The 21,113-nt window shown below is 38.4% G+C and overlaps 1 protein-coding gene across 1 annotated transcript in view; it reads left to right on the forward strand.

Moving 5' to 3' along the window:
• The window catches only part of LOC139466721 (opioid growth factor receptor-like protein 1), a 45,434-nt gene that overhangs the window by 16,817 nt on the left and 7,504 nt on the right, over positions 1–21,113 (forward strand). Inside the window, exons 6-7 of the mRNA XM_071248367.1 lie at positions 414–480; positions 4,576–4,721. Coding sequence (XP_071104468.1) covers positions 414–480; positions 4,576–4,721 — 213 coding nt within the window. The remainder of the gene's footprint in view (positions 1–413; positions 481–4,575; positions 4,722–21,113) is intronic.

Genomic DNA, 21,113 nt, shown 5'->3' on the forward strand with positions numbered 1-21,113 from the left:
TCAATTTAATGGAAACACTAAGATCAAACTCTGTTTAAAGTAGGATTAGGATTGTTTCTGGAACAAAGTTCTTTGTTAAATTTGCTCTTGAGTGGAAAGTTGACAACTTCCAAATGTTAAGACACTAACAGAGCGGTCTCAGGGGGGACTGGGTGTTTTATTTTTCTCACTTTTGTTGTATTTTCAGTTTCCATGGAAGTGTGTTTGAGTGTATTTAAATATCATTCCAGGTTCACGAGGCATGGTAGCTAGTGGTTTGTTTGTGATTTCTTTTTGATGATCTCTGAATGCTCTGTTCTAAAAGGAATAAAATCAGCAACTTCAGTTTTCACGGCTTGTGTTCATATTTGTCTACATTCAGTTCAATTAGAATGTAAACATTATGTAAAATATTGTTCTCTTCATTGAAACAGGTTGTTTCCTATCCGAGAGAATGGAATGAACTTGTATGCTCAAGAATTACGAGTTAAGGAAGCTGAGGTATGATAACATTCAACATGTAGAGTTGAGAATGCCTTCTATCAGTGAGCCATATGGCACGCTTACTGTCATATAGGCTTAGTTACAGTCAGTTTGCTGCAAAATCGTACCGATGAAATGCAAAATTGATATAAATCTGAAATCAACAATTCATCTTAAATGGCACAAAAGTTACTGTTTGTTATAATTTCAGACATTGTCGCGGAAGGTTGAAAAACTTGTTTAACAAGCTCTCATTTAATTGTTGGTGTTTTAATGCCTGTTGTTACAAGGGGGTTTGCGCAATAATCATAATAGCTGAAGGGAATCGCGAAACACAGGGATAGTCTCAAAACTTCTATTTTGAAATATTTCCATTGTCACTGTCACTGTCAAACGTCACTGTCAACTGAAATAACAATTTGACTGACAGTTGCATGTTCCAAACCCTCTCTTTTACAATATGAAGCCTTAATTCCGGTCTCAACTTTGTCATTGCACCTCCTCCGACTTAAAATAATCATAAATGTGAATACCAAGGTTTTCCAATCATCTGTGAATTTAATCATGTACCATATTGAAATGCTATATTGAGATTGTTCTGTTTACTGGATTATTTGCATGTGAAGCTAGCTGAATAGCAATACTAAGAACATCACCAACATCACTTTGAGGATAGTTTGCAGATTCTCCTTGTATATTTCGCTTTATCACTACTACAGAAATATACGCTTCTGATTTAGATTTTTCATTTGACAGCATTTAATTACAGAAAAGGCAGTGGTAGTTTGGCAACATACAAATTTCACATGCTTATGTTGGGCTGTTCAGTTTACAGTGCAGACTCCCTTGTATAACAACAGTCATTAGAACACCAACGCTTACATGATGGGTTGTTAAACAACATTTTCTCCCCTTCATGACAATGTCTGGAATTATGGTGATGAGTTGGTATGGACAAATAAATAACTTTTACACTGTTTAAGACAAATTGGTCATTTCAGATACCGTATTCGACGTAATAAGCGCCCCGCTCTAATAAGCGCCCACAGAGATATTTGCTGATATATTGGCTAGTGAACAATCCCAATTAGCACCCCTTCCGATTGATCAATGTACACAAGACTTATTTATTCGCATATAAATCACACTCGTAGGTTATTAGTTATGAGCAATTTAATTCTGGAAAAATATATCTGTCGTATGTAAACATTTCAGGCTGTCACCATAATCCACGAAATATATCTTTCAACTCTTTTTTTCACCAAAATAATATTCTAATAAGAGCCCCCTATTTCTAATTTCGACAGCGCCCTGGGCGCTTATTACGTCGAATACGGAATATATAATTTTAGGCATTTCACGGAAGATAAGTTCCTAGTGCCTGAACGGCTCATTTAGAATTTTTAATTCGTAAAAATATATTGTTGATAATTGATGTTATGTCAGTTTTAAATTTGAGCATTTATGCTCCTGTCTTTTCATAAGAAATAGTTCAACACGAGTCGGTAAAAGTAAAAACTGTAATTTGGCAGAAAAGATCCATGATCAAACAAATAAAACTGTTGTAAGTCTATGTTAAAGTACAGGAGTTACGATTGTCTTAGTACTGAGACTGTCATAAGTCTATGTTAAAGTATGGGAGTTACGATTGTCTTAGTATTGAGACTGTCATAAGTCTATGTTAAAGTATGGGAGTTACAATTATCTTAGTACTGAGACTGTCATAAGTCTATGTTAAAGTATGGGAGTTACGATTGTCTTAGCACTGAGACTGTCATAAGTCTATGTTAAAGTACGGGAGTTACGATTGTCTTAGTATTGAGACTGTCATAAGTCTATGTTAAAGTATGGGAGTAACGATTATCTTAGTACTGAGACTGTCATAAGTCTATGTTAAAGTACGGGAGTTACGATTGTCTTAGTATTGAGACTGTCATAAGTCTATGTTAAAGTATGGGAGTTACGATTGTCTTAGCACTGAGACTGTCATAAGTCTATGTTAAAGTACGGGAGTTACGATTGTCTTAGTATTGAGACTGTCATAAGTCTATGTTAAAGTACGGGAGTTACGATTGTCTTAGTATTGAGACTGTAATAAGTCTATGTTAAAGTACGGGAGTTACGATTGTCTTAGCACTGAGACTGTCATAAGTCTATGTTAAAGTACGGAAGTTACGATTGTCTTAGTATTGAGACTGTCATAAGTCTATGTTAAAGTATGGGAGTTACAATTATCTTAGTACTGGGACTGTCATAAGTCTATGTTAAAGTACGGGAGTTACAATTGTCTTAGCACTGAGACTGTCATAAGTCTATGTTAAAGTACGGGAGTTACGATTGTCTTAGTATTGAGACTGTCATTAGTCTATGTTAAAGTATGGGAGTTACAATTGTCTTAGCACTGAGACTGTCATAAGTCTATGTTAAAGTACAGGAGTTACGATTGTCTTAGTACTGAGACTGTCATAAGTCTATGTTAAAGTATGGGAGTTACGATTGTCTTAGTACTGAGACTGTCATAAGTCTATGTTAAAGTACGGGAGTTACGATTGTCTTAGTATTGAGACTGTCATAAGTCTATGTTAAAGTACGGGAGTTACGATTGTCTTAGAACTGAGACTGTCATAAGTCTATGTTAAAGTATGGGAGTTACGATTATCTTAGTACTGAGACTGTCATAAGTCTATGTTAAAGTACGGGAGTTACGATTGTCTTAGCACTGAGACTGTCATAAGTCTATGTTAAATTATGGGAGTTACGATTGTCTTAGCACTGAGACTGTCATAAGTCTATGTTAAAGTACGGGAGTTACGATTGTCTTAGTATTGAGACTGTCATAAGTCTATGTTAAAGTACGGGAGTTACGATTGTCTTAGTATTGAGACTGTCATAAGTCTATGTTAAAGTATGGGAGTTACGATTATCTTAGTACTGAGACTGTCATAAGTCTATGTTAAAGTACGGGAGTTACGATTGTCTTAGTATTGAGACTGTCATAAGTCCATGTTAAAGTATGGGAGTTACGATTGTCTTAGCACTGAGACTGTCATAAGTCTATGTTAAAGTACGGGAGTTACGATTGTCTTAGTATTGAGACTGTCATAAGTCTATGTTAAAGTACGGGAGTTACGATTGTCTTAGCACTGAGACTGTCATAAGTCTATGTTAAAGTACAGGAGTTACGATTGTCTTAGTACTGAGACTGTCATAAGTCTATGTTAAAGTATGGGAGTTACGATTGTCTTAGTACTGAGACTGTCATAAGTCTATGTTAAAGTATGGGAGTTACGATTGTCTTAGTACTGAGACTGTCATAAGTCTATGTTAAAGTATGGGAGTTACGATTGTCTTAGTACTGAGACTGTCATAAGTCTATGTTAAAGTATGGGAGTTACGATTGTCTTAGTACTGAGACTGTCATAAGTCTATGTTAAAGTACGGGAGTTACGATTGTCTTAGTATTGAGACTGTCATAAGTCTATGTTAAAGTACGGAAGTTACGATTGTCTTAGTATTGAGACTGTCATAAGTCTATGTTAAAGTACGGGAGTTACGATTGTCTTAGTACTGAGACTGTCATAAGTCTATGTTAAAGTACGGGAGTTATGATTGTCTTAGCACTGAGACTGTCATAAGTCTATGTTAAAGTACAGGAGTTACGATTGTCTTAGTACTGAGACCGCATAAGTCTATGTTAAAGTATGGGAGTTACGATTGTCTTAGTATTGAGACTGTCATAAGTCTATGTTAAAGTACGGGAGTTACGATTGTCTTAGTATTGAGACTGTCATAAGTCTATGTTAAAGTACAGGAGTTACGATTGTCTTAGTATTGAGACTGTCATAAGTCTATGTTAAAGTACGGGAGTTACGATTGTCTTAGTATTGAGACTGTCATAAGTCTATGTTAAAGTACGGGAGTTACGATTGTCTTAGTATTGAGACTGTCATAAGTCTATGTTAAAGTACGGGAGTTACGATTGTCTTAGTATTGAGACTGTCATAAGTCTATGTTAAAGTATGGGAGTTACGATTGTCTTAGTACTGAGACTGTCATAAATCTACTAAACAATACTTTTAGTTTCAAAAGTATTGTACCTTGTTTGTTGCTTAGGAAATTAAGAAGGACCCAAAGACTTATGAACGAGTTTTAACGTCGTACAAGATGATGCTGAACTTCTACGGGATGAAGCTGAAGGATAACACCGGGGAACTAGAGAGAAACCCAAACTGGCGACAGCGGTACAGCCATCTCAACAGGTCAGTTGATTCAGCATTACTGTATGTGATAGGCTCACTTGAGAGGTAGTCACAGAGCGCTTATTCTTAATCCCAAACCGAGGTTAATGGTATAGTGCTATGTTTGGGATTTTCTTCATATAGGCCTGGCTGGTGTTCTGTGCAGAAAAGGAATTCCATTTTTACAGATTTAGATATTCCAGGTTAATCTACCATGATTCAGTCCGAGGCTTCAAATCACAATAACCACCTCTACTTGAAGCTGATTTGATGGCAGTATGACCAAAGAAGTTTACGTTTATAGGAAAGTACTTCTTTCTCAGTCATTGTTTGAAATTGTAATATATGTACAATTATAGTCCACAGTATACAGTTGCAGTTGCTATAATGTTCAAAGTGTGTGTTGCAATACATTTGGGTAGAAAAACGATAAAATTGTCTTCGAGAGTATTTTTCAACTTTTAGGGACACATACACGTATGTAGCCAACTGTGACGTCATATCTTGTTAGGTTTAGGGGCAACAGAGACTTGGATGATTGTGGCATTCTGTATCCGACTGACGTCATCCCTGTTGCATCATAATCATGTCAGTGATTGATGTTGTTTGGTTGGTTGGTTGTTTTACGCCGCACTCAGCAATATTCCAGCTATGTGACGGCGGTCTGTAAATAATCGAGTCTGGACCCGACAATCCAGTGATTAATATCATGAGCATTGATGACATGCATCAACCAAGTCAACGAGCCTGACCACCCGATCCCGTTAGTCGCCTCTTACGACAAGCATTGTCGCCTTTTACGGCAAGCATGGGTTGCTGAAGACCTATTCTACCCCAGGACTTCATGGGTCTATTGATTGATGTAACCTCATGATAGTGACATTCAGTGTACAACTAAACTTTAGGGCTCGTTTTCCTTATCTTAAGGTGTGTCCACTTGGCTTTAGAAGATGTTTGTTTGTTTGTTTGTTTGTTTGTTTTGTTGTTGTTGTTGTTGTTGTTTAACGCTGCACTCAGCAATATTCCATCTATGTGATGGCTGTTATAAAGTAGAGGTACTGTATACATTCAATATGTGTCCTATAGGCGAGTAAAGAATTCTTATCAACATCGATGTTTGAGCATATTGAGAGCCATACTAAGGTGAAAGAGTATTTAATTAGTATTTCCTCAATTCAAATTGACAACCCACTAAAATACTTTGAGTCCAACAATGCCTCTTCACTCAAGAGTTTAGTTCCAAATTTAATTTAATGCAGTTAACTAATATTGAAAACATTATATGTTCATATCCTAAATGGCTTCCTTCCACTGACCTGTCACACAAACCCATCTTTAATCTTTTTATGTTAATTTTTTGGTTACGTTTGTAAAAGGGAATTACTCTCACTCACTCACTCACTCACTCACTCACTCACTCACTCACTCACGGTACTTGTTGTTACATGCCTGGCACACATCATTAAGGAGATAAAACAAGGACTGTTGGGCTTAAGAGTCCGTACACTGAGTGGGATATCCATGTTAAGCTGCGGCATAGTATCTCAGATGGCTAGCACTATAAAATCGGCATTAGTCCTCACTAGTACAAGCAAGCACTCACCTCACCTCACCTCTCCTCACCTCACCTCACCTCACCTCACCTCACCTCACCATTTCTTGAAAGAAGCCAATTTCTCTCTGTTCGTTCCAGTGAAGGGTAGAAAAATCGCAATTTTTGAAAAGGGAAGTAACTCCATTCAGCCTAACATTTGTGGTCATTGTACAGCAGAGAGCAGAGTGGAACATTGTTGCTTTGTATCATTTTTGGACCCGTATTTTTTTTATCCCCGCCATCAATTGGGGTTGGATATTGGACATGTAGGAGTGGGGTCTGTCCATCCATCTGTCATCTGTTGTTCAGAAGTATGCTCAGAAACCTTGTCATTTCCATGTTAATTTGGTTCAAATGAGTGTAGAGTTGGTCTCTGGAGCATAACTCAAAGGCCGTCCATTATTTCTTGATGAACCTTTACACATATCAGTCCAGCCTTGAACTGATGCCCTTTGCTATTTAGGAATTTCTGAATATTTTATATTTTTCCCGTTTCTATGTTAACATTCATTGAACATGTTGAAGGTTTACTTCCAGAGTACGACTCATGAAGCAAGTCAACCCTAATCAGTGGAGTGCTCAGCTGGAGACTTTCACACTTAGTGTTTAGGTTTTTTTAAAGAATTGTGTAAATCCATTGAAACATTCAGGTTTTGGTTCAGTGTCACTAGGTTAACCCCTGTAAGTTGGAGGTTATATCTTTTTTAATAGCCTATGAGCAGGTCTATGTAAACCCCTGTAAGTTAGAGGTTATATCTTATATATCAGCCTATGAGCAGGTCTAGGTAAACCCTGTAAGTTGGAGGATATATCTTATATACTGGCCTATGAGCAGGTCTATGTAAACCCCTGTAAGTTGGAGGTTATATCTTATATATCGGCCTATGAGCAGATCTAGGTAAACCACTGTAAGTTAGAGGTTATATCTTATATAACACCCTATGAGCAGGCGTAGGTAAACCCCTGTAAGTTGGAGGTTATATCTTATATATCGGCCTTTGAGCAGGTCTAGGTAAACCCCTGTAAGTTAGAGGTTATATCTTAGATAACACCCTATGAGCAGGCGTAGGTAAACCCCTGTAAGTTAGAGGTTATATCTTATATATCGGCCTATGAGCAGGTCTATGTAAACCCCTTTAAGTTGGAGGATATATCTTATATATCGGCCTTTGAGCAGGTCTAGGTACACCCTGTAAGTTGGAGGATATATCTTATATTTCGGCCTTTGAGCAGGTCTATGTAAACCCCTTTAAGTTGGAGGATATATCTTATATATCGGCCTTTGAGCAGGTCTAGGTAAACCCTGTAAGTTGGAGGATATATCTTATATATCGGCCTTTGAGCAGGTCTAGGTAAATCCCTTTAAGTTGGAGGTTATATCTTATATATTGGCCTATGAGCAGGTCTATGTAAACCCCTGTAAGTTGGAGGTTATATCTTATATATTGGCCTATGAGCAGGTCTAGGTAAACCCCTGTAAGTTAGAGGTTATATCTTAGATAACACCCTATGAGCAGGCGTAGGTAAACCCCTGTAAGTTGGAAGTTATATCTTATATATCGGCCTATGAGCAGATCTAGGTAAACCCCTGTAAGTTAGAGGTTATATATTATATATCAGCCTATGAGAAGGCGTAGGTAAACCCCTGTAAGTTGGAAGTTGATATGTTTCATATTGACCTCTGAGCAGGTCTTGCTAGACCCCTAAAAGTTGGGGTTTTCTTCTTTCATATTTCGTATCACCATCTCTTCCATCTATCTGCCAAGCAAACGTTTCAGTTCTAATTGTTTCAAAGTAAAGAAGCAGTTGACACTCAGGCCTTGAGAACATTCACAATCATTGAGCCAATTTGCAGCTTCTTCTCACAACGATAATACACTTAGTATAGACAAATATGACAAAACCCTCCTTTTTGTGGGGATCAATTGTCCACACTTGTTTGCCCAGAAAGGTCCTCACCCTTCTGAACTTTAAGACCGTAAAACAGCCGCCTCCTTGACCATTGGGATTGTCCGTCTCCATGTCCTGGTGTTGACTTACACCTGTCGTGTGAAATCTACAAAAACAGAAAAGGCCACACCAATTTAGAAACTTGTTTGTAACCCAAAGCCCTCATCCAGTACATACATGATATAAAATACTGTTTGAAGAAGACTAGGTAAAGTATGAGGGAAGAATAACTAGTTGTAGCTAGAAGGTTGAAAACTGTTGGTGAAATTTATTGGATTATATGTTTTCAATTATTACTGATAATGCCTATGTTATATTGTGGAACTATTTCTGATGACAGCATTTACCCACAATCTTGCTTCCATTGACCCCTGTGGAGATTGTTTTGTTTGTTTGTTTTGTTTTTTTTGTTTTTTGTTTAACATTTAAAGCTGCACTCTGCAATATACCAGCTATAGGATGGCGGCTTGTAAATAATCTAGTCTCGACTGGACAATCCAGTGATTGACAACATGAGCATCGATCAACACATTAGGATATATATGATGACATCAGTCAGTGAGCCTGAACGCCTGACGCTGTTAATTGCCTTTTATGTCAAGCAACTGTTGTTGAAGACCAATTGTAAGCTGGATCTACATGGGGTTTGTGGGGATTCCTGGCTTAATGGTACAGAACTGCAGTACCCTTGTTTGTTGGGTACATGGTACAGATCTGCAGTACCCTTGTTTGTTGGGTTCATGGTACAGATCTGCAGTACCCTTGTTTGTTGGGTTCATGGTACAGATCTGCAGTACCCTTGTTTGTTGGGTACATGGTACAGATCTGCAGTACCCTTGTTTGTTGGGTTCATGGTACAGATCTGCAGTACCCTTGTTTGTTGGGTACATGGTACAGATCCGCAGTACCCTTGTTTGTTGGGTACATGGTACAGATCCGCAGTACCCTTGTTTGTTGGGTACATTGTACAGATCTGCAGTACCCTTGTTTGTTGGGTACATGGTACAGATCTGCAGTACTCTTGTTTGTTGGGTACATGGTACAGATCCGCAGTACCCTTGTTTGTTGGGTACATGGTACAGATCTGCAGTACCCTTGTTTGTTGGGTACATGGTACAGATCTGCAGTACCCTTGTTTGTTGGGTTCATGGTACAGATCTGCAGTACCCTTGTTTGTTGGGTTCATGGTACAGATCTGCAGTACCCTTGTTTATTGGGTACATGGTACAGATCTGCAGTAATCTTGTTTGTTGGGTACATGGTACAGATCTGCAGTACCCTTGTTTGTTGGGTACATGGTACAGATCTGCAGTACCCTTGTTTGTTGGGTTCATGGTACAGATCTGCAGTACCCTTGTTTGTTGGGTTCATGGTACAGATCTGCAGTACCCTTGTTTGTTGGGTACATGGTACAGATCTGCAGTACCCTTGTTTGTTGGGTTCATGGTACAGATCTGCAGTACCCTTGTTTGTTGGGTTCATGGTACAGATCTGCAGTACCCTTGTTTGTTGGGTACATGGTACAGATCTGCAGTACCCTTGTTTGTTGGGTTCATGGTACAGATCTGCAGTACCCTTGTTTGTTGGGTACATGGTACAGATCTGCAGTACCCTTGTTTGTTGGGTACATGGTACAGATCTGCAGTACCCTTGTTTGTTGGGTACATGGTACAGATCTGCTGATAGATAGTGCTGAGGACAAGTAAGGATCCCATAATGGTAGTCCTCATTGTCTAGTAGCATTTGTGCCAGTCCATGGATGCTTCAATTTTGTTACAAAGTGGAACTAAATAATACTGACAGAAAATATGAACTGGGTACACAATTTGTCTTGTTTATGACCAGCTACGAACTGGGAAGTAAGCTTCACACAGGTGCTGTTAACTAGACATTAAGACATTTCTAAGATTGCTAGTTCAAGGTGACATATAACATGTACAAGATACCATAATGACCCATCCTTAATGTCAAACACTGCCATGAACAAAAGGCTGTAAAGATCAGGTTTTGTTGGTCCTCAACCAGATTCGAACTCATCTTTACAGGTCTGACATTGTACAACAGACAACCTTTCTACTTCTCTGTTATTGAAGATTGTGTTACAGTTAAGGGAATTAAGGCAAGAAGCTAGTATGGGTTAGTTATTTGTCTAAAATGAACATGCTCTGCAATTTGATTGGTAGTTATACATGATAAAATGGGATTAATAGCCCGGATGTCTCTTGATCTATTCACAATGCATGAATACTTATCTTGGGAAGTATTTTTATCTCAATCCCACATAGGAGAAATATGACATTTTGCTTGTGAAATGGATGCCACACTAATTAAATATTTAGAAGATAAACAGGTGTTTTCAGATTTGTGTCTTTTGTCAAGTTTTTAATGCCCAGACATTTTAACATTGGAAACCGCTGTCTAACGCTGTCGGTCCCATACAAAATTTCAGGGCACCCAATCCTCAGTACATCCTGCAAATCTGGAAGCACAGAATGTTTATCTCCTGAAAGATTGTGAGTGTTCTGCCTGTATCAGGGGTAGAAACTAACAGCTTCAGTTCACTAGTCCTTATAATGATAACATATGTCAAAACCCTGAAAAATGGCAAATTTCTCCTCGTCCTTATGATACCTTAACTATTGGGCAGTTTGGCAAGGACGACAGGACTAGTTCCAGTTTCTAACACTGTGTATCTGTCTGGCTGTCATGTATCCCATAATTCCAAGTCGTGGACGTATGCTATCTCCAAGTCTGATCGTAAACCTTCAAACCAGCGGAGTGGGGAGGTCGTGTAGTTGCCTGTCCAACCGGTCATCTCCTAATCTCCTTGTAGCTCTTGCCATCACTAAAGTAAGGCAAATGTAAATTAAATGGATTAAGTATCAACCCCTGGTTTTTGTTAGTGTGAGCATAATGACACTGTAGTGACAGCTCGTTTGTGGGACTCGGAGAGCTTGTGACTTCAAATGATCGTTTGTATAGTAGGGACGACCTCGAGGGACGTTGTTTTGGTTACGTCTGTATGAAGTAGGCGCTGGCGTCATCCGGATTATCATGATGTATTGTCTTCATATTATTGTCCAGTTTAGTGAGTCTTTGAAGAATTTCTGAGTCAAAAGGTCAAAATGGTTCAGTTGCGTGGATCTGTTTCAGGGTTTTACACATATGCGGCTAGTCTACTGTGAGGGCAACCCATTGGTATTGTGGGTAGGGAGGGGGATAGTGCACCAAAATCTTTTTCAAAACAAACAGGGTATTTTTTTCTGAAAGGAAACAAACAATGGACCCACAACACAATTATTTTCAGGATGTATAACATGTCCAGTGAACAATATATGACGCAAAGGTTATTTTTTAAATATTTCCATAATCCATTTTATTTTTTTTAATCTTCACTGTTCACTATTTTAGCACAAATGCATTTCGTTTATTGAGTAAAGGATATAAATAAATAGAAGGAAACGACATAACTAGGATAACAGTATGTTCATTCTAAATGAGGAAGACATTAAAAACAGTACATCTCCTTGATAATCCAGTGCGGATATGATGTCACTAGACCGCAAGGTCAAAGGTTAGGTGAAATTGTGGTATGTTTACAGAGATTATTCTGTAGTGCCTTTGATCTTGTGCTTTCAACGACTCACTAGGTGGAGCCACTTTAATGCAAGAGGCTGGCTAATGCAAGGTCAAGTTGCGATATTTGGTTGCTCAATAGACATGATAGCGATAGTGTCTGTAATTAATGTCTGCAGTGTGGGTTGTTAAATGGGAGGGGGCAATCAGACTTAATTAAAGTGGTAACATTTGGCGTGTTATCAGCGTTATTTCACACTTGTCCAACAAGGAGTGTATTCGTTTGGTCGTAAAATGACAAAATATGTCTTGGTTTTGGTGGTAGTTAATTTGTGGTGTAATAAAAACCTGTTTTCTTTGTTTTCAATTCGAATGAATTAATTCTGGTTTGATATATGAGTCTTGTTATTTCAGCAATTAGCCCTAAAGTTGTAACCTTTGGAAATTATTTCGAATTACTTTTCCAGTACGTCTTCCGTGACTTCATTGCTTTGTCTCACGAGTTTGTGGGTAAAGTTGTATTATATTCCCGAATTTTCAGATTATACATTTAGTTACAATGAATCGAGGTGTGACAAACATGTTAAGCTTGAAATGCCTCTCTGCTTTACAAATAACTTTTCTTTGGCTGTTGAACTTGTACATGAAATTTTCAATTCCTGTATTTAGAGGTTACCATGGTTACCAAATTTGCCTCTGGGTGACTTAGAAAATTGACAATGGTGGGGAGCTTATTAAAACTATACAGGACAAGTTAAGTTTAAGGACAGAATTTGAGCGACAGAGAAGAAACCTAGTTGGAACATTGATGGACACCTCTTGTTAGGGTTATGGAGCAGTGTGTATCAACGCGATCAAAGACAGAAATTCCTACCCACCACTGTGTTCAGTAGATCACCTGGCAGTTGTTATAGTTACGGGGCAATTTGACGAGCCAGCACTATAACCAAGAATTGATTGTAAAATAGAAAACACCCTTCTATTACTGGTGTTAGTATGCCAGCGGTAATATGTTTGCTTTGGGAAAAACTGAATGTCTGAACAAATAATATGCACCCCATTCTACACAACTGTATTTTCTGTGTTTTAGCATTAAAACAAGGACTGTCATTTTAACGTTGGAGTATGTGGCTATTCTTGAAAAACCTTTATTGCAGATTGGTCTAATGTTGGTCAGGGGGTGCTTATGCAATGTTAAAATATATATGAATACACAATTCACAATGAACAGTTTCAAAATTTGGACAAAGTGGCAATTTGTTATCATCACGATCTCAGACGAGACCAAGGAACGAGTGTAAAGGTCAAATATACTATTAGTATCAGGTTTGTCCAAAGTCAAGGTCGGGGGCACAGGTGGCCCAGTCGTCTTAGGCGCCGCAATTCACTTTGCAGAGTTGCGTCCCTTTGGCACGCCAGAAACCTGTGATTGTGGATTTGAATGCCGGTTCGCCCTGATTATATTTCTAGGTTTGTCAGCACCATACCCGTGATCGTGGGTTTCACCGAAGTGGTAAACGTCTAAGACCTGCATCACTTCGGGCTTTCCTCCCACATTAAGCTGACAAATGGGATATAACTGGAATACTGTTAAAAGCAGCGTTAAACACAACTCACTCACTCAAAGTCAAGTCAGATATACTAGTAGTACTAGGTTTGTCCAGGGTTCATAACCACAGAGCCTCTATATCTAAATTTGGAGAATTTATACTCAGAAAATAACAAACTAATACCTTAATGTTTCGGCTTGTATCCCAGAGGTTTAGATGACTTAACTCCTATCAGATGTGAGGAGTAAATTGACTCGTAGACAAACATAATATCCTCAAACCCTAAAATGACATTCCTAGTTGAACACATGATCTCTTTATGAAACAAAACAGATTTTATCTATAAGGTGTGTTCCAAAGGAGAAACGTGGATTTAATTGTCAAGATGGCTTCCCTATCTCATTGCTATGGTCCTCTGCAAACAGATATAAACACATTAGAGGATATTAATTTCCTGTGCTACTTTGAACTTTATCACAATTGTCCATATGATAACAGGTCGAGTACAAATAGGCTTTTCATATATGGCAAATGGGTGTTAACGATGTGTCAAGGAACTTGGTCACTGCTTTGCGATTATTTCCCTGATATAATTTGTTGACTACCCTTCACATATTTGTGTGTCATCTGTTCTGTATTCAGATTTCTTTGTATCGTCCGTATCATTAACTTTGTGTCGTACTCTGCTTGTGTGTTATTTTATGAAATATGTGATGTCAGACTTTGAAATGGTTGTATTTTAGCGATGGTAGCATGGTTATAATTGTAATGGCACTGTAAAAGTAAGTTCCTGGTGCCTGACGGGCACACTTAGAAATCCTGTTTGAAAGTCAGGTTCGTTTATGTCGTGGCCTGTTTACATGTCTGGCATCAGTCGTGCTTCGTAAGAAACCACTGGATCAATGAAGCTGAAACTTCACAATCTTCTTCCCACAAATGACACATGGATTTTTGAAAGAGGTTTGAATCCAATTTTCAATATAGCAGCAATGTTGAAAAAAGGCTATTTATGGCCATAACTCGGTCGTTATTGTTCAAAATATTATGAAAGTTGGTACATATGTAGTTAGTAGTTATCAGCATCGGGTGCACTCGACTTGGGCAGATCTGTCTGCGCCTGGCACTACAAAGCCAAGTCAGTGCGTCCCGTTCTGGTCAGCGCCCGGTGTTCCCATGTTGGGCGCACCCGTCTGCGCCCGGCGCTACCAAGTTAGCACATCCTGGTGCATACGCATGTTATCAGATATGAGCGGGCCACTATAACTTGATAATATTGCTCATATTGCTTGATGACAGGCTGTTATCACGCCTGTTGTTAGGTGACGTCATAGGGATAGGTTAATCAACAAACAACAACGACAACCTTAAACTGGACCTATGAAGCTGAAATTTCTCATGCTTTTCTGCACCAATGGTGATCTGATATATCCCATCCTCCTGATTAATAATGTATTTCCTTCTCTTTGTGATCATCTTTGTCTAGATATGTAAAGACGTTTGTATAGATTTCTCAAAGTCTCAGGAAATGTCAAACTGGCTGTTTCAAATTTATCGTGTTCGCCATGTTCACAGGGTGGAGGAAAGAACTTGAATTCTTTACGATTCACGGGGGTTATGTTTGAAGTAGGTGTTGGTATTCACTAATGAAATATGTTGCTTTGCCTTTCACAATAGCTTTTTGAAAGAAAATATTGAAGATGTTCACCAAAAGCAGATTTGAATGAAAGTAGCATGGTTGCTTTGATTTATAAAGGACATATATTGTAAACTTTACATGCAAGTGTGAGAATTGTAATAAGAGATGTGTTTGTGTTATTTTGCAACTATCAGATGCCTTGCACAGAATGTTTATGTTACAAATAATACGACCGTATAAGGCATTACCTTATGGGATTATTCAAGTTCAGGGTTGTTAAGAGTTTTGATGATGTACTGCCTAAGTAAATTGATATTTCTTGAAAACAAAGAGCGTCTTATGTCATTGTGTTTTGAGTTGACATTGGTTTTCATGTTCAACTGCAGCATGGTATCTCAGCACAATAACCTTGTGATTAGTCCAGATTAGTCCAAGCATGCAGGCACACACGCTCACACGCAGGCACTCGTGTCAATATGAAAGTGCAACTGTCTTGAACACGACATTTCACCTCTCCTATAGTTAGGATGAATCCAGCCCTAGAAATGTGGGGGGTCTTTAACACTAGTCCAGTTGGGGATAAACAAGGAATGTATTTCACGGATCTTCCTTGTTTGTAGCTTGTCCTGTAGACTGATTAGTTGTATAATCAATGCATGGAGAATTGGTAAAGAATTATAATCTTTGTGTGTGTCCAATCTAACTAGTCATTTAGGACAACCAGCATTGAATTTCCTCGCCACAATCTAGTAGTCTCAGGCTAACAGAAGTAGCTTGTTTCAAAAACATTGGGGTCCCACTTAACCTGGACATTTGCTGAACTTAGTTGTATCATTTCCATTATGGTGGTAAGATTTGGACTTTTGCTGCACTTACTAAACAGAAAGAAATGTGACTGTACTCAGATGTCCACGTAATGGCAGAATGCTTAACGTCGTTCACACCTGGTTAGGTCCGTCAGGAGTCCACTCATCACAAATCGGCTTGTTGTAAAAAAGTGTGACACAAGCCAATGACAGAGTCCAACAACATGTGCAATTTTCTCATTGAAAATCGTGAAGAAATCCAGTCCTGTTTTCTTCACAACCATGTGAGTTGAATCCTGTCTAGAAGTGTGTTAAATCACATAATGAACTAACAGCAGGTGATGAGAAATTAGGTTACACAATGAGAGGCAATACAGTTTTTGTTTGCTTTGGAAAAAAGTAGAAAGAATGCTGGGAACAGGGAATGAAAGATAAAGAGCAGGTGTGAACAGACAACTGTGCAGAAAAAGACCTTCAGAATGTTCAAAGACATGTACATACAGTCTAATTATTGTTGAATAAACACTTACTTTTGAAAGAAATTTGGTATACTGTTGTTGTGTTTGTAAGTAAATCTTGGAAGCCAGGGATAATGTGGGATAAATGGTCTTTATGTGGTGCGCCCAATTACATGGAATATAGAATAAGTGTCCGTGGTAAGGCGAATTATGTGTTTTGACATATTTACTTCCAAGCTCAAATTCAGGATAAAATTGTATTTGTCATTATTTTAGTAAAAAGTATAAATACCATTTTGAGGCTTGGCACAAAGAAATAGATGGAGTAATCTGGATATGTGGATGGTATTACACTTTATTGTGTATCAGCAATGGTGGCAGTGGGAAAGATCATGAGGAGAGTGTCTGAAACGATTTTTTTCCTAAAAAGTTGGTGACTTGTAATATAAGGGTAACGCTATCATTTCAGGCTTTATCAGGCCCGAGGTCTTCCATTAACTGCCCGACGAAGGAGTGAAGTTGAAAAGACTGAGGGCTTCTGTAAATGATAATGCCCTGAAAAATAGCATTTCCGTTATTATAGCTAAAATGGATAGAATTTGTTATTAAATATACATGAGAAAAGGAAACAGCAATATCGGTTTTGAAACATTTACTGCAATCAACACGAATGTCACTGACCCACTTTTACAAATATGGAAACGTCATTGAACAAACCAGATGACGTCACTTTTGAACGTGACGTCAGCTTTCCCTATCCCCATGACGTCATGCAGATAAGGGGCGGTCGGGTAGCCTAGTGGTTAAAGCGTTCGCTTGTCACGCTGAAGACCCGGGTTCGATTCCCTCTTGATATATTCTGTTTAATAAATGATTAACAAACCTATGCTTGAGAAGGACAAAAGTAAAAAGTTGAATAATTGTGTTTGAAATTTGTTTTGCTTCAGTGCCGTGTTTCGGTACAGATGCTACTACCTTTATCATAATTCCATATGTTCAGAAAAGGGTGGTCGGGTAGCCTCGTGGTTAAAGGGTTCACTCGTCACGCCAAAAACTCGGGTTCGATTCCCGACATGGGTACAATGTGTGAAGCCCATTTCTGGTGTCCCCCGCCGTGATATTGCTGGAATATTGCTAAAAGTGGCGTTAAACCAAATTCACTCACTCACTCACTCATGCAGATAAGCATGAGAAATTTCAGCTTCATAGGTCCAGTTTAAGGTTGTTGTCGTTGTTTTTTGTTGTTTAACCTATCCCTATGACGTCACCTAACAACGGGCGTGATAATGGCCCGTAGTCAAGCAATATGAGGGCATTATCAAGTTTCAGTGGCCTGCTCATTTCTGATAACATGTGGTCGGTTTAATGATAATTCTATTCATTTTAGCTGTAAACCTAAATAGCCTACCTTTAAAGTTGTGTGGCCAATTTTGACAATGGCTGTAGACCATGGTAGACAATTATGATTTATCCACTTTTGTTTGCTTGTTGTTTAACGCCGCATTCATCAATATTCCGGCTCTATGACGGCAGTCTTTAAATACTCAAAATCTGGGCCAGACAATCCAGTGATATATATCATGAGCATCAATCCATGCAATTGGGATACCATGACATGTATCAACCAAGTCAGCAAGCCTGACCACCAAATCCCGTTAGACGCCTCTTATGACAAGCATGGGTACCCAAAGACCAATTCTAACACGGAATCTTCGCAGGATCACGCTTATTGATGTCATCCAATCTGATGCTTTGAAGTTTGTAAATATGGAAGCTTATAACAAGGTAATATTAGCACAACTCAGAACAGAAAACAGTAGCAATTTGCAGTAAAACAAAAATAAATTTATATCTATTTATTCTACACTGGCTGTGAAAGTAAATGCAGATTGTACCAGATGGTGTTGATTGATGTTCATGCAATCAAACTCTTGTTTGCCTGGTCCATCTATGATTATTTACAAGCCACTGTGATATAGCTGGAATATTGCCTGGTCAGGATAGGATTATTTACAAGCCTGTGTGATATAGCTGAAATATTGCCTGGTCAGGATATAATTATTTACAAGCCTGTGTGATATAGCTGAAATATTGCCTGGTCAGGATAGGATTATTTACAAGCCACTGTGATATAGCTAGAATATTGCCTGGTCAGGATAGGATTATTTACAAGCCACTGTGATAGAGCTGGAATATTGCCTGGTCAGAATAGGATTATTTACAAGCCACTGTGATATAGCTAGAATATTGCATGGTCAGGATAGGATTATTTACAAGCCACTGTGATAGAGCTGGAATATTGCCTGGTCAGAATAGGATTATTTACAAGCAACTGTGATAAAGTTTGTAGTTGTAATATGGCTGACTAAAATGTAAAAACAATAGTCTTGTTGTACAGACAGACAAAGCTCTATTTGTTATTCAGTCTACAGGAATTGCAATAACAGAGCTTAAATTATCTTGTTCACAAGTAACGAATATGTCAAGTCTGTCTTTTTTTTCAACTCCTTCATTTCCGGCACAGATTACCGTTCCTTAATTTCTGGTGCCAGCTGGGAGATTGTTTTGTTTGCTAGAAGCCAATACTTAGTAAACAATACATACATCTTTCATGCAGGCTGTGTCTGACTCAGAAGTCAAGCCCTCAGTTAAGAGGGTTCAGATATCTAAAAAACCTCACTTCCGAAGGTTCAAAACCTCTTTCAGTGTCAAGAAGGTGAACATGATATATTTGTAAATGTCAGGAGTGTTCACCTGACTTTCAAGAAGTGTTTACATACTTGCAGTGTGATAATTGCTTGTCTTAGCAATGGTAAGATTTTAAGCCTTGATGTTGAGACATTGTACACATGCATTATATGATTAATGCTGCTGCTGTGCATTTTCTTTTTGTTTATTTTCTAGTATACAATAATAATAAGACTTTATTCTGTGAATCATGTTGATCAAGCATGTCACACCTCAAATTTGCTTTTCTTTTCCAACCGCTCTACAGACTGCAGTGGGGAATGAAAAAGGCCAGACATCTCACCTTAGCCTAGTGTAATATACCATGATATACGTTAATGTTAACTCCCAGAAATAAAGTAATTATTATATTATCTACAACATACAAAAGAAAATCCAAATGGAGCCCAGGACAATGCTTAATTTCAGGAGCTAGGCAACCTAGACTTGAGAGGGATTCATTTTTTATACCCCTATCAAATAATCCAGGGGGATATAGTCATCGTCTGGTCTGTCTATCCGTCCGTTCATATTTTGTTTCCGGAGCATTTGAAAACAATGATAGATTTTTCATCCCAAATTGGTGCACGTATTGAAGTGGTGCCTTTTGCTATTGTGGGTGGCGGGGGATATTTGTCATCTTCTGATGACTCTTGTTAATTTATGCTCAAGGGCCTGGGAGACAAACTTCTTGTTCTTGTGTAGAGATCACAATGATTGTCTTTACCTTGGTATATTTTTACAATTACAATGCATGGATAAATTGATCATTTATCAATTAAGCCATCATTGAGCCCAGGTTTTGAATTTTTTATTGGCTTCAATATTTAAGGAATATTACAGACTGCAGTGTAGCTCATTTATAAAGTAACATGCTCTGAGAATATCTTTTTGTTATAATAGATGCTAATTAGAGACTGACAGTTAATCATTATGATATATGTAATGGATGATACTTGACCAAAAGTCGGCAGCAAATGGGCATGAAAACTTTACTAAACATGATGGCTTAGTCAAGGTGATGTGTAGTTTACTGATAACAGGACCAGAAAGGATAAAGAGCCTTGAACTCTTACATGTGTAAGTATTGAATTGAATGCATTGTTACAATACAATGTTAAAATGCCTCTGAGATTATGAAAATATGAACTTCAAGAAACAAGAAATTGCAGAAATTACTATTTTGTTCCCAATTGCTTTTCAAGAGCAATAACTGTGGAATCATGGAAAAATCCCTTAATAGTGCATATTGATAATACAGACTTTTGGAAGTCATCAAAGCTTTTCTTAGCATACTCAGGAGGGTTGCAGGAATTTTTGGAATTAAGAGTGATCTCTTTGTTGGCAGCATCTGACTGACAGTGTAATACAAGAATTACAAATGTGAATATCTTATCCAGCTTATTTTACAGGTCTGCTGTCAACTAGGGTATAAACACATATATTGTGTCATGTGGTTACGGCCTGTAGCGCACATGTGGTGGGAACGACTGTTTAACACAGCTACGGTACCCCCCAAAATGACTTTGATTAATATCAGAGGGTTATGTAATCTGTATGTTTGTCACATGTAGTGCACTTTTTACCCCTCCATTCAGGAGTGGTAGTGTTTTTCTTCAATGTGTTACACAGAAGATGAATAATTACAGAATTCCTTCCGTCAACTTCAGTTTTCTGACACATGTGCTTTATGAGGTCTTGGCACTTTGGGCCCAGGTGGAGGCTGTTTTTGTACTGATTGCCGATTTGTATGTTGTTGTTGTAGAATAGAAAAATGTGTGTGAGGAACAAGTTTTGGATTGGCCTGTGGACATCCAGGCAGCAGCATTGTCTTACGATGTGTGATTGGTAGATACACATTCTTAAATAATGCTGAAAAGAGGAGACTAGTTGACAAACAAATATTGTTAATGCTGATGTCTCGGAGACAATATGAATTAATGGCCGCAGTAGATTCCTTAATAGTGCAGGGGACTCTGGGTTGGAATATTGTTTCCCAGCAACGATGCTCGTCATTAGGGGGAACCAAATGAATTGGGTGGTCTGTAGGGCTGGAACTGGTAGCTCGGGTACTCGGGTAGGGTGGGTACTGAGTAGGACCCGGATACCCACAGTA

Source organism: Haliotis cracherodii, unplaced genomic scaffold (genome assembly GCF_022045235.1).
Source record: "Haliotis cracherodii isolate W230 unplaced genomic scaffold, xgHalCrac1.p SCAF_19, whole genome shotgun sequence".
Taxonomy (NCBI): Eukaryota; Metazoa; Mollusca; class Gastropoda; order Lepetellida; family Haliotidae; genus Haliotis; species Haliotis cracherodii.